This window comes from Excalfactoria chinensis, chromosome 4 (assembly GCF_039878825.1).
Source record: "Excalfactoria chinensis isolate bCotChi1 chromosome 4, bCotChi1.hap2, whole genome shotgun sequence".
Taxonomy (NCBI): Eukaryota; Metazoa; Chordata; class Aves; order Galliformes; family Phasianidae; genus Excalfactoria; species Excalfactoria chinensis.
The window spans coordinates 73,091,832-73,112,718 of NC_092828.1; the positions used below are offsets into that span (position 1 = coordinate 73,091,832).

At 40.5% G+C, this 20,887-nt stretch overlaps 2 protein-coding genes across 5 annotated transcripts in view; one reads left to right on the forward strand and one right to left on the reverse strand.

The window, feature by feature from the left end:
- Positions 1-20,887, reverse strand: part of DCX (doublecortin) — a 127,118-nt gene that overhangs the window by 95,152 nt on the left and 11,079 nt on the right. The window lies entirely within an intron of this gene.
- Positions 16,670-19,566, forward strand: SERTM2 (serine rich and transmembrane domain containing 2). The gene has a single exon (XM_072336733.1). The coding sequence runs from the start codon at positions 16,915-16,917 to the stop codon at positions 17,191-17,193; it is 279 nt and encodes a 92-aa protein (XP_072192834.1). The 5' UTR covers positions 16,670-16,914; the 3' UTR covers positions 17,194-19,566.

Here is a 20,887-nt window from a genome sequence, read left to right on the forward strand (position 1 = left end):
ATATATATATATATATATGTATGTATATGTATATATTATGCTATTATAGTTACTTGCAAGATAAGATAGAAGGTGTCCAAACTTCCAGTTTAAACCATCATGGGAAGATGAAGGCCACAGAAGACTGTTGTAGGTAAGCTGGACTGTGACAGTCTAATAGCAATTCAGAGTACTAGAACAGTGGGATCAAAAAATAAATACAGATCTTTTAACCACAGCTGCATGAAAACTGACAGCATCCCATTGTTCTCTGGGGGAAACAGAAGTGCTAAGTAGATAATAGAAGGAAACGATGGATATCCATTTTCTTTATCCATTTTCATTATCCATTATCCACTGACCAGTTCTGCAATGCTTTTTGAGACAGTCACATTATTTCATCCATACTCAGAGCATTTCAGCCTCGTATTTTGTGCAGGGCACAGAAACATAGCCCTGTACCTCCGATGCTAATTCTCTGAGCTTGTTACCATTATTGCTTGCTCACAGTACTAGCTCCAGGCCTGGTATCCAAATCTCAATCAGAAACTCAGTCCAGTTCAGATCTATGTACCACTCAAAACAAGCAAATCATATCTCCCATCATTATCAAGACAGCAATAATTGGCATACTGCTTAGATTTAAGCGCAGCTTATCTCCATGTTTCAACATTTTAGACAATCTTTCCTTCTGAAAAGGCCTTGGCTTTCCTTTGCACACTTCACACTACTAAAGAAACTTTGGGTGAAAATCAGGAGTAGAGTAAACCAAATGATGCTGTGTTAAAGCCTATGACTACCTTTACTGCCAAGCGTCTTCAGTAGGGATGCTACTTTAACAGCTTCATCCTCTCTAACAGACTGGTTGCCTTCAAGATTGAAACAGGGACAAAGAGTCTTCTGTGTGAGAAAATGAAAACCATGCTCAGGCTATTAGGAGCGCTGTGGGGTATTTTGGTGTATTGAGACCTAAACAAGATCGGACTGTAACAACTGAAATGCTTCTCTTGCTGCTTGAATAAAGTGGCACTGGAATTTCTCTACTCCCATGCACTCTTATCATTTGCTTCTTTGTAGTTCTTCTAGGCACGTTAACATGTTTCCTGTGCAGGAAACTCACCCTCTTTCTCAGATGAATTACCTGAAGCACCCCAGACATTTCAACGTTTCTTGTCAGATACATAAAACAAGTCTTACCTCAGATGGCAGTGAATCTGATGTGCCCTGACAGTTACAAGCAGGGGAACTCAGAGAATCATTACATGTTAGCAGAGCTGAGAAAACTGTCCCAATACCAGAAAAAATAGTATTTGTCTCCAAAAGTGACAGTCCTGACTGCTGAATATAGAGACAGATGTACCAAAATGTTATTAACATGGGTTCCCTTTGAACTGAGCAATTCATTTGTGGACCTTATCTTACAATTAGGTCTGAGACTTAGCTTTTCTGTGACAAAGAGCTATAAATAAATATCTATTGTTTCTGTTTCTTTAAAACAATTATCCTGCTTGGAGGAATTATTTTCTGACAGAAGACCCTAAATCACAGGCCATGCATCACAAACTATGGGTATATTTTATACAATATGAGGGTAGCTTGTAGTATTATAGTCACTGAAAAAGAAATACCTCTCATCGTTAAAAGGTCAGATAAATTTTATGGCTAGAAAAAATAGCAGTACAAATCTTCCAGCTACTTTAAATGAGATCAGCTCGATCAGGAAGATTCGGAGGTTTGAATTCCCTTCCAGAGAACGTACATGTAAAGTAGTAGAGTTTTTTTACATTGCAAGGTGTTTAGACACTTCCTAGACTTGACTTGCACAGTGGATTTTTAGCAACAACACTAGAAGTAACAGGAAAAATTATCAGAGTAATTTTCCAAGCCAAAATCGCAGTATAGAAAATACATCTGACTTTTGCTATCTGTCCTCTTAATTTATGGTAACTGTTTTATTTAAAACTAGGCTTCCTGAAGTATTTGTAAATATACTGCAGGAAAGAACCTTCACTGTGACAGGGTGTTGTTTTGTTGGGGGGTTTTTTGCGTGTTTCTTTTTCCTAACAGCTCTGCTTTTGGCAGGATGAGAGTATGGTTAACCAGGTTATGCTGGGAGGACACAAAACCAAGTGCAGAAAGAAAATGACACTCTAATTATAGGATTTACAGGACTGCATCCATCCCTCCCAGCGTGGTTTTTCCCCTCACTTTTCCTTACTTCCAGTTGAGCAGCTACTGCTCACCAGAACATACAGTGGGTGAAAAAGTTGAGTTGTGAGAGCTTCAGGGAGCTCCAACCAAAAGCTTTTGGGATGTTCTTGGGGTTATACCTGAAGTACATGCATGGATACCTAGATGTCACTCCAAGCCAGCAAGAGTGAATCAGCCAATAAATTTCTGCACTGGAGACAGAAGCTAAAGCTTCTTGTGTTGTTAGTTGCTTTTGTTTTTAACCAGGAAAAGGCAGATTCATTTTCTGTAAGAGTGACCATCTCTTTTCAACCTAGTATGACATAGAGCTTTCCTATAGCCCCTGTGAAACAGAGGAGAGCCCATGGCAAAAGAAGTCACAGGAAGCAGATAATTGCAACCAACAACTGCGTTCTACAGCTAAAAGCAGCTGAGATTTTGCTGTGGCAGTGATTTGCTAACCCTGCTAATGAGATATGCAGACACTTCGTCAATCTTGGAATCCGAGAGCAATTGGCTGATAATCAACCAATCAAAATAGCAGATGCTAAAACCTTGTTTAGTATTCTGCTGACAGTGCTGTGGAGGTTATGTATGAGTAAATGGGAAACAGCTGCCCACTGCTGCTTTTCTATTGCAGCCCTGTCCAGTATGACCCACTCGCTGAAATATGAACATTGCAATAAATTGACTCTGCTCATGTGAACTTTATGTGAGCCTTAGATGAGCTGGGGGAGGACGGCTTGGAAAGGACAAGAACGGACAATATGCAGTATGAATTATAAAGAATAGAGAGGAAATCTAAGAGGGGCAGGATGGAGGCTGTAGATTGCAGACATTAATACTGCTAATATAACAAGCACTAGCATAGACTTGAGGGACCAAATTCTAGCCCATCCTCTCTCCATTCTTGTAAAAGCATTTATCTCAACAGTAGGTTTTAAACAAGTCACCTCCAGCATCATAAGCACAAATTGCCATATTTTAAGATTTAAAGCTAAGCTCTGTGAAACACGGATAACATGTAAATCTCTGCTCTGTGCTGAGTAACAAGAATTTGGCAGAGGACAAATTCTTCATCAGACTACAGACTCAGAGCTTTGGTAGTGGTAACTTTCCACACTGACAGAGTGAATTCCAGCAAGTCTGCCTCCAAATGGTATTTGGTAGCCAAAAGAAACATAGCACCTCTGGGTGCTGCAAGTTCTCTATTAGCCTCCAGAACTCAACAATTCACCTTTTACAAACAATCAAGAGAACAGGAGTACATCAAACAGAGGTGGCTAAGCTAGTATTCAAAGAACCAGATCCTTCATTAATATCTGCCTAACTGGACAGGGGATGCTAAGGAAGGGTAGCTATAGCCCCTGCTGGTGATGTTAAGACTGCAGTATTTGCTTTGGTACTCAAGGCTGCACACTCAGTACACAGGCCAAATAAGGAGCAAGTTACATTGATGATGGTACTGGCATCACATTCACAAACAGCTCTTCCAGAAAGCTCAACTCTGGGAACTGAAAACACAGGTGGTGGAAAAGTGCATAGTTAAACTATGGTTCCACTGAGGGCTGCAGTGTAGCTCAGAGAGCATTGCAATCACAATCTTTGGTCATCAATACAGTGACTTTGTATCTGAGAAACACGCAAACGATCTCTTCAGGTCTGATTTCTTATACTGTAATTTCATTTAAATGTACATGCTTATTCTCAGGATAATTTTTATAGGATTGATCCCTGCTGACAGTCCCACAAAATCACATACATTTTATGTGGTTTAGTTACAGATTAAGAGACTAGAAGTTCATTGCATTATCTGTACACTTATTACTTTTTTCTTGATTATTTTGAGCATGTCATTAGAAGAGCAGCTGAAGCAGGAAGAAATGTTAACAATAAACTGCATGCAGAAGGAGGTTTTGTGCTTCATCCTATTGCACAAGACTAAAACTCTATGGTGGGGAAAGGGGGGTTTTGTTGGCACTAGGAAGTAAAATAGAAAACTGCTATCTCTTCAAGAAATAGAAATGAAGCATTCGCCCTTTACAGAAGGCAGCATAGACACATAACAGACACAGACACAAATTAATGTTTCCTAAAGTTATTGTCAGGGGAAGGGTTGAATGCCTCTGTATTTCCGGTGGAGTCACACTGATGTATAGAGAGCAGATCTAACCCAAAATTGACATATTTTCTTTAATCTTGGTACATGGAACAGCTACTGGAATAACAGGCATCTGCCAGAGAAAAAGCTAGTTTTCAGCATCAATAAACTATCTCTTCAGTCTTCTCCCCTGTTGGAATTAACAACTTATTTGGCCACTGCAGCCCAGCAAGACTTCCTGCTGCTTCCCAGGACAAGAAACCTCTTCAAGAGCATCACCTTAGCATAATATAAAAATCTCTAAGTGGTTGGTATTTTGATTCAGTGCCTAAGCACTAGACAAGTCTGGGTTTTAAGAAGCAGGGAGAGGTTGGCAATGTGAATCTGGGGGATAATCTGAGATAATAATACCTCCTACTTTCAGTGGAAACTAAGAGAGGCTGTGTGGAGTGAGGCAGGATGTGGTAGGTATTAGGACGTGGAAAGAGAAGGAGACTTCATGCTGCGTGCCATGAAGGAGAGCCATGTGGAGAATTTTTCTAGACAGTTTTTATCTGTATTGAAAACATCTTCATTTGTAAACAGTGAAGCAATAAGGCAACTTTTGTTGATAATATGCTAAAAATAAAGGGAGAGATCAGTCTTCTGATTAAAAAGAAGGGAAGTTCAATAAGGTCTTTGTCCAGTCTATTCACAGAACAGTGACTTCCCAGACAATTTGATACTGGAGTCAGAAGGGAAATGTGTTTTTTTGTGACACATAGATTTGGGGGAAAAACCGAACGGGCTATTAATATTCAGGCACTAACTAAGCACACAGTCATACAGCAACTTTGCTTCCCCAAAAATGGATAGTAATTAAGCAGAACTGGCCAGTGAGCTTGTTCTGTTAATGACCCAGCGGTTGAAGAAGAAGCAATTTGTGACTACTATTAGACAAAGGCAACAAATGGAAACACCCCCCAGCTGTGCCATAAATATATAGCAACAGCTGTTACAGCTGAGACTAAGAAAATATCTAGGCTGACATCCTGTCTTCACTGTTGTTGGAAAGAAGTAGATGCTAAAAGCTGCCATACAAAGATGCCTCCAGTAAACCAGGGGGAACTCAAACACAGCCACACTGTGCAATTTTCTTCATGCTACCTGCTCTGCTCCTCTTCTGCATTCTAAAAGCACCCACTGTGCATTTAAATTCACAGCTAACCTGAAATCACTGGTGATGTTTTGTTCCTACTATATTGTACCTGAGCTGAGAAGTAATAGTGTATTTTCATCCTGTGAATCATAGATTTCAAAATTGTTTTATTTGACATAACTCTTCCTCCTCTTTCAGTGTAGTAGAATAAAGTGAGATACTGTTATGCAGGATCAGGGCAACATATGGTGTCTATATCACAGCACAGATCTCTGGGGCTCTTCAGCCATAAACGGCAAATATTAAGGTATAGATGTTCTCAGGCAGAGGCAAGAGAAGAACTGAGGGAGTCATGGCAAGAGAGAATTTCTACTATTGGGAAAGATCAACTCCTGGGAAGTGGATTAAAGAAAGGTTCCTGAGCAATTACTTTATGAAGCAACAGCATGAAGCACAGGTATTACTCCCACTAATAACTTTGACTTTTTTCAGTTATAAGTACCATGTTGTAAGCGCTCACCCCTAGTTCCACATTAAGTACAATTCAAGCCTCAGCACCAGACATTTGTGATCTTGACATTTGTCTCAGCAGGCATTATATCCCTCTGCACCAGAATCCCTGTGCATACAGAGACCACAAGGAACACCTTAGTTTTAAGATGAATTTTCCTGTGTTGTACAGGAATTCACAGGCAGACAGCTGGAGAAAATGGGGGTTGAGCAGCACTGATACCACACACTTTCAGACCCATGGTACAGTTTATCAAGTACCTTGCTCTAGCAAGCAAGGCTAGACTGATTGTCTTCAAATGAAAGTACTTGAAGCAGACATATACAAAATAATCTCAATTTTTGGAAGATTTAATCCAATGCCATGCTAGCTGGGTAATGCAGCAATGGCTTTTGTACATTTGATTTTGTATCATTTTAGCTTAAACTATGATAACTATTTGTACATTTGACAGTGTACACTGACATCTTTACTGTGCTTTCCTTTAATAGCACAGTTTTACACATAGTGGGTTTATTCAAAATCATGGTGAAAAAATGGCAGCTGAGCAGAGATGGCAACATTGGCATCTACCACTGCTTTTTGGTGTATTCTTTTTTAATTCTCCTTGTGCAAAGATTTCAACCATATTTACTCCAGATGGGTTTAGAAAGAGTTCATCCAGATCTGAGTGGAAATGCTGATATCTGAAAAGTTGAAGTGTGTGGGTGGGCAAAGTTCCCTCAGCAGAGTATTTTGTAAATGAGAACTGAAAAAGGGGATTTTCTTCCTCAAGACTGGACTGAAAACTAACCAAAGAAATAAATTAAAAAAAAAAAATAAATGATGTAATGGGGTCATCAGAAAATTGTTTTCCTTACAGTATAAACTGTTGTAATTATTATTTAATGACTGGAGCTGAAAAACTGATCCCCTCGAACATAGGCATAAACCCATCTGTTAGCTGTGAATCATGCAAATAACGTGACATCTGAGACTTCAGAGAAGAGTTTAACTGTTTTGCAGCTTAGCATTCCCTATACTCTACCCACTGTGCATTCAGCTTTACAATCTGTGAGGATTTGGTTAGAATTCAAGATATCTGATCATATTTTAAAGATCCTGAAAGTAAAGAGTCATGAGTCCTTGCCAGTAGTGAGTTTATAAATGCTTAAGTTGATTAGCTCAGCATTCAGACCAAAATAACGCCCTGCATAACAGCAAACTCCACCTTTAGGGAAGTTTGTTCAGAATAAGCTCTAAAGAAAATGCTTTCTACTTCATAACCACAGCACTGCCTGGCAAGTTCTCGTGGTACCTTCAACTGTAACAAGAGGAGAGGCACATGTTGAGAAAAGTTTTAGATACAGACATACATACTGCAATGTCATCTGTTCTATGAAGTGCTTTTCAGGGAACCACATCCTCAACCCTGCAAGCAGAAAACCATGCGAAGTCCCCAAGAGTCCAAGGGTTCCCTGCACAGAAAAGGTCCTGCTTGGGGTGGACTGAGACAGACCTTGAGGTAACCGCACATCCAGTAGCTCAAGTGTGACTCACTCACTTGCCATAAAACAATACTGTCAGTGAAGGCAATGTCTGTCCACAGCCTAAGCATGGAGCAAGACTCAGGGCAAAGAATGTAGAGATAAAAAAATGAACAAGTATATTTTCAGGCTCCATTGAGAATATCCACAATCTCAGAAAATCTACATAGAGCACCAAAACACACACATTTCATGTACATACACAGATCAGGTGATGGTTTTGACATATATGTCCATGCCAAGTCTTCCCTGGGGCACAAGCCCTACTATGGAAATGGGAAGAATTAGTTTCTGGAGCTACCCAAATTCCATAATCTAGACTATGAGCTGGAGAACAGTATCTGGTTTAAGTTCTATCTCTGGCTCGTTTTTCAACTATTTTCAACACCCACAAGAACCTGTGTGGGACTTCAGTGGAAGGTGACTGTTAAGAACTTGCAATTTGGATTCACATGGAACCTGATTTTTAGACAGCCCTCACTCCAAGGGTCATTCATACAACACTGCTCTTCCCATCTGGCCCTTCCTGTGTTATAGTCCATCAACTTTACCTAGCGTCAGGGGGTCTGCAATGACAACCATCACAAGCTCCTCAGGAAAATGAAGCTTAGAACCATTTCAGACAGAATTCTGTCTGTGGGACAACAACAGTCCTTCACTGACAACAGCAAATCAGATTAGAAACATTCCTTAAAATTAGCAGTAGCATCACAATAGGCAGAATTTCTTGAGTTATCTGTGGGAGAATGAGGTTTTATAAATAAAAGAAACCATTGCAGTATTTTTGAAGAACGAAGTTCTAAACAAAACCAAGTTGTCAAAATAGCCCAAAGCCTTTCAAAACAATAAAACTCTCAGTCCAAACACATGAACATTTTGAGGCATGCTATACTGGGCAAAACAAGATTGCATGGGAATGCACAGGAGGAAAAGTGCTCAGCCCTTCTGGAGCAGTGGACACATGGCCACATGATTTGTGTAGCAATTTGTATTGATAGATTTATATATATATTTTTTATTGTTATTTTATTATTTTATTTTTTTTTAAATCAACCCTTAAATGAGGTCTGGGAAGGACCAGACCCTGGCTGCACACCTTCTGGTCACTCAGGTGCATTGCATTGTATGTACCTGAGCTCCCCTGGGTTGGCCCTGCCTTCCCACCAGGCGCTCAATCACTGCTTCAAGCCATGACTCAGCATTCCTACTACATGGCTAAAATGACAAAATACATTCAAACAAAAGCAATTACAGCAGACACTAAGTGCTGTCACTTGTTCTTCTATCTTTTCCACAGTGATTTACACTTTTGTTAATAGCATTTATACAGTTCTGGGCAGAAACCAGCAACCTTCTGACTTTTAGAGGAACAACTGAACCTCAGGCAGTTCTATTAATCTAGTTCTCCTCATGGCAACAAGGGGCATCCCAACACCTGTATGGATGGCTGGGTCAGGAGATGAAGAAGGCAGGAAAGGGAAAGAACGGGTCTTTTTCCATGTAAGAGGTCTAACGCTGTCTGGGCACCTTGGGAACTGGATCTCATGGCTGGAGAAGGCCTGGGCACCTGTATGAGGAGATGTCCTATGGATAGCTGTACTGCACAGCTACACAGCTTTGATAGCAACAAAAGCTGCTGAAAATCTGATGCCTGGCAGCTCTCATCAAGGTTATGTGCCTACACCTCACTGAGGGACTGAATAACTCTAAAGGGTCTTGAAAATACAAAAGTTACAGAAGTGGGAGTCTTATGAGAAAGGTGTATAAAATTAACTGGCCAACACTTGGTGCACAGGTCAGGCAGTGCAGAGGAAGGAACCTAATAAGGATTTCACTCTTCAGCCTTTACATTTCTAATGGCTGCTTGAAAACTCAAAAAATTATTTTCACTGGATTCACATCTGTGTATTTCCAAAGTAATTTGTATACCTTTATGTCACACAAATCTGTTGGTGATTCTTCCAAAAATTTACATAGAGATAAAGCCTTACATCCTTCTGAACAATTCAGGAATTCAGCAATCAATCAGTCAAGCAATCATTAGCTTCAGCTGGTATAAATTGTGACATTATCTGAAATTCAACTATCTTTATTATACCCTGCTACAGAGGAAACAAGAAATCTAAGTATGCCCATCCAGCAAAGAGCAGCTTGGCCCTACAAAAAGGGAGAGATAATTTCCTACAAAATCAACAAAGGGAAAAAGAGCTGAGCAGAGAAGCTTGGTTGCAGGGCAAGAGAGATCTTTTCATTTCAGCAGTGCTCATTAGCATTACATAGAAAGCTGGGCTGCAGGATTTCAATGCATGCCTGTCTGCCTCTTCTGAGTTTCATAATTCAACCAGCAACATAATTTCTATTTAAATAGTGCACTCAGTTCTTAAATAAAATAACATGTTCCCAGGGTTTGAAGGTGTCACTGGGTAGCTTGTTGATAAAAGAGAAACTGCACAGATTCCAGCAAAGAATACACATTCAGGGAATCATAGCACAAACTGCAAAATAAGGCACTACACGTGGCATTACAAAGGAACTGTGTAGAAAAATCAACAACCAAATCTGCCTCATAAAGTCTTGGTTTTCAGTGTTCTTCCCAGTGCAGAGATATGGAAGACCATCTTTTACCTAGATACTGCAACACTACAATAATACAATGTGCTTGTGAGTTCAAGAGATTGAAGCCCATAGAAGGATGGATTTATAATATACTCCTCCACTCCAGAAGGATAAAAGACTTATGCAGCTCTGCTTTCCACTGCCACGTGGCCCTTCTGCTCAGGCAGCTGAGATAGAGAACCACCAGGAGAGAGCTGTTCTAAGGGGATAAAATGTTTGTCTCAAACACGGTAATGAAATACTCTTTCCCAAATTTGTGTGGGACCCGTTTTCCAGAGGGAAACATTGTTGCCAGTGTCCAAAGCACAGGTCGTGAATGCCAGCCTCTAGTCCCTGGAAGCTACCGCAAACCTAACAGTAATGGTGGGCCTGTAGGTCAGGTTTAGGATGCAGAGAACACAGGGAATGGATAGTCAGGCTGCATGTGAAATCCAGCTACACGCAGCTCAGTGGTTTGCAATCACAAACTGCAGCTTCCATGTCTACATGCTGGTCACCTCCAGCTGCGCTCCGCTGCTGGTAAAACCTTGAGGTCCATTGTGCACATCCCAAACTGACATCTGCTCCCCAGAAAACTGAGCCACCTTGTGTGAAGCAAGGAATCTTGTTCCTCTGACACCCTCCTGAAACGTGCACACAGTGAAAGTTTTAATTTCCATACTGTTTAATTCATATAGTAACTGGAACAGGGACACAAAACACCTGCACTTTGTCTGCTGGGGCAAGGTAATAAAAGCAGTCAAGCGACTTGAGATCAGGATTGTTTGGGTTCCCACACCAACTTCAGCTCCTCCTGCTTCTTTTCTGTAGGTAGATCTGAGCTTCAAGCAAAAAAACACTTCTACCCACAAGGCATTCAAGCTGGGGTACGCTTATTAACAGTTCCAAAGTCCTCAGAGGATAAACGAACTGCAAGCTAAAATAGCCACAGAGACCTCCCCAGAACAATAGACACTAAGCATAGAGGAAAACAAACACAACAGAATGCAACAGTGTCAAAGAGCAATGTTAGAGGGGCCCAGATGACAAGTGACACCTGTCTGTGACTGCAAACAGGAGCCCAGCTGGGAACCCCCAGAAACTAATCCCCCCAAAAGGAAAAATAATAATAATCCCCAAAAAAGCAGAACCTCTGCATTCTGCAGAAAGCCAGAAAAATACTGATCTGATACTCTTTCTTCCTGACTCGCATCTTACTTCGCAACTAGCAAGCAGCTCAGTCTTGTTTACCACTTGCAAGCATGAAAGGGTTAAGAAGAACCTTGCACAAACTTCGCTGAGTGATGAGCTGGCAGCCTCCCTCCCTTCCCTCCTCGCCTGCTGCCAAGATGCAGCAGCACCCGAGTGCTGCGATCCTCTCTGCTCTGACTGTTGCCTACTGCTGCTGAGGGAGGGAACTGCTGGCTTTCGCTGTTTCCAACCAAGCAGTGAAGCACACAAAGAGAAATCTGTTTGTCGTCTTCTCCTATTGCCTACGAAGAACAGGGCATTAGCACTAGTGCTGTTGAGTCAGATTGTAGATTGACAGCAAGACTTGGAATAAGAGCCATATCTGACATTAAAACCACATGAATTCAAGAGCAAAGGAGAAGATAGTGCATTTGGCATATCTGTTGCTAAAAAGACAATATCCTGAATCCATCAGTAAGACAGCAAATATTTTTTGTACTAATCCCACTACCTAGGAGGAGATATTCATTGATACATCACCAGCAAGATCACGGTCTGAACCAGCTGCTCTAATGCCTAATCCCAAAACTCCTGCTTCTGAAAGGTAACTATGCTTTATTGCTCTCTTCCTATACAGTGTCACAGCTTAGACACTACCATACTATCTTGCACTTCAGCATAAGAACAAAAAAACACCATCCACCACTGAAATAAGAGACACTCCCCCCTTTCCTCTCCCTCAGATACTCCCTAGAGAAAATGCAAGCCATGGATGGAACTGATACTTTAATGCTTTGTTTGCATTTCATCTACCCTGTCTTATCTCTAAAAGTCACCTGGACAGAATATACCTGGTAGTGTCTGTGTTCTGAAAGAAATGTTTCCGTGCTTGTCAGACAGCTCAGAGCACCTTAAACTGCTTTGGACTAATCATCCTGTTCCGTCCCACTTTACTCATCACAATAGTTTTAGTATTGGGTGGAAAAGCAAAAGAACTCGAAAGTTGCCTGCACTTCTAGAGACACCTTGCTAGCAGGTGACACTTAAAGCAATCTGGGAGTAAAAGGAAATGAGTGAGATAAGGCATGAGTTGCAAAACAAATTTGTGTTATCTGTCTGCATTGTTTGGGGGAAAATCTTTTTCTCTGCTACTCTGTGACCTACAAAGGGGCCATGCAGGCTTCCCAAGAACAGGGAAAATCTTGATAGTAGAAGCTGCAGAGGGAGGGTGGTAATTGCAATACCCATGAAGTTTTGGCTCACAGATTTGCTCTCTTGGTGAGACATATTTCAAGAAGAAACCTTATTGGTGTTTTGCTTGGGGCATCTATTTCCATTACTGTTGTTTTGCTGTTGTTGCTTTCTGTTAAAAGTTTTGTTGGTTTTGTTTGTTTTTAATCCTTGCATAAAAATGGGCACAAAGTGCTAAAAAGAAAGTGCCTGTTTGGAACCAGTCTGTATCCACTGAGCATTAGTGAGCATTAACAGTGCTTGATGCTCCTTAGAAACTGATGCATTGTCCAGCCAGAGTAGAACAACAAAGCCTGGATGAAGAACATTGATCACAGTGAGTTCTGGCACCATTTATGCTACTCTGCTCTATAATAAATCTCTACTTAATTTATTTGTCCACGTACTGGTGGTCTTCAAAGGGTAGCCAGGGAGGTTTTGTCTGTAGTATTATGAGTTACACAAAGTTATATATACTAACCTGCTTTATACACAGGTTTTGTAGAACCTTTGTGTACTCATTTAATTTCACATTACTTTGATTTCCATGGCCTTCATGTTTGCATTTCTGAAATGAGGGAGTTCAAGCTGAATTTACTAACATCCAAAAAAAGATGTGTTCACTGAGAACTGGCACACTGAAAAGAAGAAATCTTTGGTGCTCCTTGGAGCTACTGAATTATTTCTGGAAAAGATGTAGTTAATTTCACAGCTTTTAATAGCCTGAATAGTTGGTTGCTCCTGACAATTCTATAGTTGAGACTACAAAAAATGAAAGCTGTGCCAACTCCCTACTAATACTTTCTACTATTAATCTACTCCTTTTGCTAATTAGCAGAGCTTTCTCAATTCAAGGTCTTGGTTTATAGTTAATTATTGAACTTAAGATTAATGTCCTCAGCATTCTGCGGTCTAATTTTATAAAGGAAGATAGAGCCTAAATGGCTTAAGTAGAGAAACCAGTTCTGACTTTTGCTCTTTGAGGTAGCAGATGAGATGGGCATTGCTCTATGCTTCAGTGCATGTATGTCAGATTCCAGACTGACTACATTTCATTATCAAGGAAATCTTACTTTAAGTACAAAGACTTAAAATGATATGAAGGTTACTGGACATATAATTTCCACCTGCCTTATTACATGAAGAGGGGTGGGGCACAGTAATACAGCATCCACAAGGGCTGTGAGTCTGCTTGCAGTACCTAGATCAACAAGAAGCAAAAGGGCCGCAGGAGCCTGAGAACAGAAGCATACATTCCAAATTCATCCTCAGGGTTCAGCACAGACATATCCATTGGTACCTCCAGACACATGAAACATGAGGGATCTGGCTCAGGGCACACAGGTCAAAGCTACCACTCACTCATGAAGTACACTTTACCTTTTATCTCTCTGTCTAAACTGTGAATTCACTACAGACAAACTGCCTCCCTGTCTTGTTTCTTACACTAGGAACCTGTTGCATGTCTCCTCCAGTCAGATAAAGATATTAAAAGTCACCAAGTCCTTAACAGCACAACAGCACTGTATTACCAACTAATGGCAATTTTATAGACATCTTTCATGTTTACAACTTAACAGCATAGTGGGAAGGCTTACACATACTAATATCCCTGAATCACAGGGGACTGGTTACTTTATTTTGGAGGTTGTAAATCAAAGAAGTCAAAAATCTTGAAGGACTAGGAATTCTCTCTTCTAAAACCGAAGACATCTACTATACCTGAAGTATTTTATTCTAAAGAACCCAAAGTCACATATAATTAGGAATTGCTGCAATCTGAAGTCTTCCTTAATTTACTCAATTTGATAGAGCTGTGGCTGCATTATTAATGTTTGCCTTTTCTCCTGAAGTCAGTTGCTCAGAGAACTCATAAAATGGTGTGTGTATGGGAGGGAAACCCTATAAAACCCCACTACATCCTAACTGAAGCTTTCAGATCTAAAGGTCTTCCAAGCTGTTCAGCAGCAGACTGAGTATTTCGAAAAAGCAAGACTTGCTCCAAAAATACAATGCAAATGCTTTACTTCAGTTGCTGTTTATAGGTACCCTGACAACCCAGTTGTTGCATGCCCAAGAGAGTTTCAGGAGAAATTTTTTCAACCATACCTAGGGGATACTGGAAGTGTTAAGTCACACTGGTCAAACTTAAATGCTTCTTGAAAGTTCATGTCTCATCTCTACTGCTCGCCTTTCTCACTCCAGTCCTGCATGATTGATGTCTTCTGAAGAATGTACCTGTTCTGTTCAGTCCTGGTCAGACAGTTTTGATATCATGGCCCAGGTTGACAGGCCAGAAGTATACAAGCTTTGCCTTTGTTAGAAGATGGCTTAGAGGTTCTTCAAGATTCCAGCCTCTCCTACTTAAGCTAAGAAGAAGAAAAGCATTTGTGTAGTATCGTTGCCTACATGTCTATAAAAGTTGAAAATATTTGTGATACTCACTCTGACTTGCACAAGCAGCCCAGAGTTCTGCCTAATCTGTAGGTTCCTTTTTTCTATTCCCCACTTTTCAAGGCTCAAAAGATTTTGGGTAAGACTCTAGAAAAATACTGAGTCCCCATTTTCTGCCATACTTACTCACATTATCTTACTCAAAGCACTGCCCAAAATCCATTATCTACACAGAAATTAGATGAGCTATTTTCCCATCAAAAATATGTCCCAGCCTATTACCAAGAAGGACATGATCCAACATTCCCTAAATTGAACTGTTTTTCTCCCAAATGCTCTGATACTAAAAGCCAAGCATACCCTGGAACAGGAAGAGGGGGATCCTGACAAACAATAGAAAACAAATGGTGGAGGGCACTGGCTGGATTCTTCTTACTTGCTTCTGTGACATCCAAATCCATAGACTGTGAGGCCTTCTCTTACCTCTAAGTAAGAACCAGGTGTTACCATCAGAGTAACATTTAGACTTACATGGCCTTTCTCTAAACTTCATAGAATCATGTAATTGTAGGGTTTGGAAGAGACCTCTGGAGAGCATCTGACCTCCCCTTTCCTTTCCCCGCCTCCCCCCATTAAAGCTGGCTCCCTAGAGTAGATTACATAGGAAAGCATCCAGGCAAGTTTTAAACATCTTTAGATAAGGAGACTAGGAGACTCCACAGCCTCTCTAGCAGCTTGTTCCAGTGCTTTGTAACCCTTAAGTCTTTCCTCACGTTACTATGAAATTTCCCATGCTCTACTTGGTGCCCATTGTCCCTTGTTCTGTCACTGGGCATCACTGAAAAGAACCTGGTCCCATGCACTTGATTTCTGCTCATTAGATATTTACAAGATCTCTACTCAGTCTTCTCCAGGCTAAACAGTCCCAGATCTTTCAGCCTTTCCTTATTAGGAAGATGCTTCAGGCCCCTGATAATCATTGTGGCTGTCCACTGAACTCACTCTAGAGGTTACCTGGGGAGAATATTCTTGATTTGGTGAGCCTAGAACTGGACATGGTGCTCCAGCTGTAGCCTCACCAGGGCAGAACAGAGGGAGAGGATCACCTCCCTTGACTTGCTGTCCACTTCTCTTGACATACCCCGGGATACCATTGGCCTTCTTGGTCACCAGGGCACACTGTTGTCCACCAGCACACCCAGGTCCTTCTCCACAGATCTCCTTTCCAGCAGGTCAGCCCCTAACCTGTACTGGCACATGCAGTTATTACTGTGCTTGCCCTTGTTGAAACTCATAAAGGTTCCTCTCCTCCCAAGTCTCCAATTAAAAAGATCAGGCTCAGTGCTGTTTCTAAGTGGCTCGGAGGGCGACAAGGGATAAAACTCATTTCTTACCTAAAGCTATAACATACAAGCTAGGCTATTTTTGAACTTGGTTTCACTTCTCTCTCATTTTTCCTTCTAGATAGTCAACTTGTTTGAATATACATTATAAGAAACTGGAAACTCCATATTCCAAGCAAGCATCAGTAACCCTGGATTAAGAGAGAAGATTCCCAGCGGACTCCAAGCTTCCCCATCTCTTGCAGGATTAAACCACCTGCTGTTGGAAAAGCTAGCAGAAAAGTTGCTCTTTTTGGAAAACAGCACTTACAAAGACCAAAGTTATGCAACCCCTTGCAGATCAATTTGAAAGAAGAACCAAAGCATTTCACCTTCTAAAGGAGGTGACCTACTAGAAGAAGTAGTCAAGGATTTTGAGGACAAAATAGAAGATTGGTAGCAGTGTAAAATACAAGTCTAAGACTTGTTATCACTATGGTAGCAACAATGATTTACAAAGGCTTATCTCATGCAGTCTGCTAACAAAAACAGTTTGTTTTACTGCTAACAGTAAAACAGTTTGAGGACAAGAGAATGGAGCATTTCTTCCTCAATTTTACAAAAAAGACATATCACCAACTGTCTTAAGCCTCTTCTTTTGACCTACTTTTCAAGACCAGTGAAGTAAAACATTAAAGTTGAAAGTAAATAGAGAAAATGTAGCAAAGTTGACAGCAATGACTGAGATTTATTTCAGATTCCATGGAAACTTGACTGGACGCATTCACTTTCCAACTCTGGCTACAGAAGTAGACAAAAAAGCAGATGAATATTCTGGTCTCTATGTGTATGTGGGATTGTTCTTAACACTTCTGGTTATCCTTCTCCTATTGCTTTTTACTATGCTTTTGCGCCTGAAGCATGTTATTTCCCCAGTCACCACACCTCCAGAGAGCACTGAGAATGCTCAACAGTTCACAGATGTGGAAATGCACTTCAGGATTCCTACCATTTAGAGACCCTGAGGAAAAGAGGTGGTGGAAGGAACTTCTGCCCACCTATATGATCCCTATAACTTACTGCATAACCATCAACAGCAGCACAGAATACCTGGTGTCATGAACTGAGACACTGACTGGCTAGGACCCACTGGCTGTTGACCAGGCAACAAGCTTGCAAGATCCTAAGAAAAAGTTTACATTATGAAAGACACTGATGTCAGACTCATATTCCTTGCAGAATATGATAGAAAGTGTAATCAGGAAAGCCAAAACGCATAGAAATGCATACCAGGACGTGTACTGGAGTCTGTATTAGCTGTCCTATTTCTCTGCCTTTACATTCTTTACCTGAGAAGAGACTATTCAAAGTTAGGAGATGTAAGTGCAGAAAGTCTATAGGGCACATACAGAAATAACTGGTGGTCTGGAAATTCTCAGACATTTCTCCTATTTAAGAATGATAATAGGAAACATCTTTCCTACTTGAATGGCAGATTTGTTTCAGAAGTATACAAATGTTTCATCGCCTGCTGGAACTATTGCTTTCTCACATTAAACTGTTCCCCGTACAGATATCAGAAAGAGCACTTATAAAAGAAGAAAGAAAACTTCATTAAAAAAGTTATAAAATAAAAAGAAAGCAACAGCAGGAAATGAGCAGCAGGAGAGAAAAAAAAAAAAGTTAACATACTCTACTACTTCATTGCTCTCCTTTAAATTAACTGAGCAGAATACAGATACAGTCGTATCTTTCAGCCTTCCCAGTATCACTTGGTAACTAAAATGCATTGTAACATTTGGGAATCAGATGGACATTGTTCTCCTAACAGACAAACTCAGAATAACATTCAGTCTCATATTCATGTTGGGTTTTCCCTTGAGAAAGACAGATGACTTCTTCCCAAGCTTTTTTAGTTATTTTTCTCCAGAAAAAAATTAAAGAAATACAAAAATATGGCACTGCAATAATGAACAGAGTAAACAGCTTTGAAGATAGACTAGTAGGGAACATGTGGATAGAAAGCAGACAGACTGAGCACTAAAAGACAGGGCTGGACTCAAATATCTCCTCATTGTTCTAACTGAACTACCAGGATACGTTTACTTGAGTTTGTGAAGCAACAACCTGATCCCAATCCTCTCACCTATGAAAGATACACAGAAACGTATTTCTGTAGATGCAAAAAATGGAATCAAATATGGCATATCAGTTCCACTGCATCTTACAGAAAAACTTTGAACAAGATTCTGCTACACCTCTGATGGGCATGGATTTCACCCAGCTTATCTACTCTATTACAGAATATCTCTAACATGGTAATAGAATCCTCTGCTACTTTTGACTTTTATATACACTTATTGTCAATTAACTTTTTCCTCTAAGGGCCTGGAAAGCACACACTCCCCACATATAAACACTGCTAAAATTAGAGGTGACACTGATTCCATGGTCAGTGTCAGAAGCAATAAATTGTTTCTCAGATGCTTTGTGTACCACTGGCTCTTCACTTACACTTGTAAGTCTGCATATGGGTGAGCTGTTCTGGTGAGAAATAGCTTTTTTAGCCAATTCTGTGGGGGAGAATGGAATGACAAGTTACATCCATACTAAGTATGGTTGGTACACTGATGTACTTAGCACAAAGCTACTTAAAAACTGCTTTCTTGTATTGAATAGCATCATTTACATAACATTAACCTAGTCTAATGTTTAGTCTGTAAAGTAGCATGTTGACTGTGCAAGAGGAATACAGCAGCCATATACACTTGGCCCAGAAAAAAAGGTAAAAAGCTAGATGCCCTCAAGCTTTCTGCCATGGGCACGACACAGATCAGCAGGCAGGACCGTTGGCTCCTCCAAGAGTGCTACTCTCAGCACTGCAGAAGAGTCCAAATTCTACGTCATGACAATTTGATTATTAACCCAGCTAAGACATGTGACTGCTATGTTAGTCAGTGACACTTATCATAGAATTACCCAGGTTGGAAAAGACCTTGAAGATCATCAAGTCCAACCGCAGCCTAATCAGTACCCTATCTCTAAAAACCCTCTGCTAAATCATATCCCTGAGCACCACATCCAAACGGCTCTTAAACACATCCAGGGATGGCGATTCAACCACCTCCATGGGGAGCCTACTCCAGTACCTAATTACCCTTTCTGTAAAGACGTTCTTCCTAATATCCAACCTGAACTTGCCCTGGCACAACTTGAGGCCATTTCCCCTCGTCCTGTCACATGTCACTAGTGAGAAGAGACCTGCCCCACTCTCACTGTAAGCACCTTTCAGGTACTGGAAGAGCACGACAAGGTCTCCCCTCAGCCTCCTTTTCCCCAGATTAAACAGCCCCGGCTTCCTTAGCCTCTCCTCAAAGGGCTAAGTGTAATGAAAACATGTGCAGATTAAATTGGCTCGGTACATGTCATGTATTCAGTTATCAGGGTGCAGTCTAGCAGAGTGTCAGCATCCAGCTTGCTTTGCATAAACTCTCATTTTACCTGACGCTACATTTGAAACCTGTAATTCTTTTATTATTCAAATACACTTTCATACCAAATCAGCATCTAAAACATTAGCCTTCCAGCACACTATCTCTGGAAAAGCCTTATTTATGAGAAGCAGTTGATCCAAATATTAACAAAAAATATCAAGCCTACTAATGAAAAATGACAGTATCAGTGTCTGAGCTTGTTCATGACTCTGATCACAGACCCTAGGAAAAAGACTCAGGGCTAGGTTTTTGCCTTGTTAATTCAAAAGAGTCCAGTAACCCTTTAAAAGTTATTCAGCATATCATTTATATATCATTAGATCATATGTTAGATAAACAGTGCATATTTTCAAATAACAATACTAACACACAAAAAACCCAAGTTTTCCTTTACACTTCATTTCAAACAAAGTATTAGTCCATTGAAACATCTACATTCTCAGAGGCACTCTGAGTGCTTCATTTGTACAATGCCAGCAAATTTTAAAGCTTGCATTTCCTATTTAAAACAAAAGTATGCTTCTCCCCCCCACCTTTTACTTGCATTTGTAAAGTTCAAGACATGATGCCTGAAAGAGAAGAGACTGTTGAGGTGCTTTGACCTGGGTTTGCTGAGTGGATATAAGTGGGCAAATAGGAATGTTAACTGTAATTTCTGCACAGATTTGCTGGATCTGAAAATATCACATCCATACCACCATCATTTCACCAGTTTGTTTCCTTTTCATTTATCTACTACCAAAAAAATTTTAATTAAAAAAAAAAAAATCAAAAATAAAGAAGGATATCTCAAACAATTGTGAGTCATTGACTGCTCTGTACTGCTATCAGAATGCTCTCAAGGGGGGGAAACTCAGAGGCAAGCTCATGTGCAGAAGTAGGCCCAGGTGGTACCAATGCATTTCTAATTACTTGCTGCCCTCAGGAAGGTATCTCCATAAGAAGACACCCCCCCCCCCCAACAGTCTTTGTAAGTTGTGCTTGAACTACAATAGTTTGCTCCCATCTTCACAGCAATTCAGAAGTAGAAAACACGACTATTTTATTAAATTCACCACCTCCCCCATTCTGCAGTTGTGGAGGAAGATCAACACTTGAAAACTTTGTTGCATGCCTCATCTACACCAGAAAAAGAAATATGCCCTCATCTGTCACTAACATGTGATAACTACTCATGAAGTAACATAACAGTGCAAATAGACAGCTACAGAATTAA

Excerpts from the sequence above, each read along its gene's own strand:
- SERTM2 (XM_072336733.1), top strand. The coding sequence starts at position 16,915 with ATGACTGAGATTTATTTCAGATTCCATGGAAACTTGACTGGACGCATT.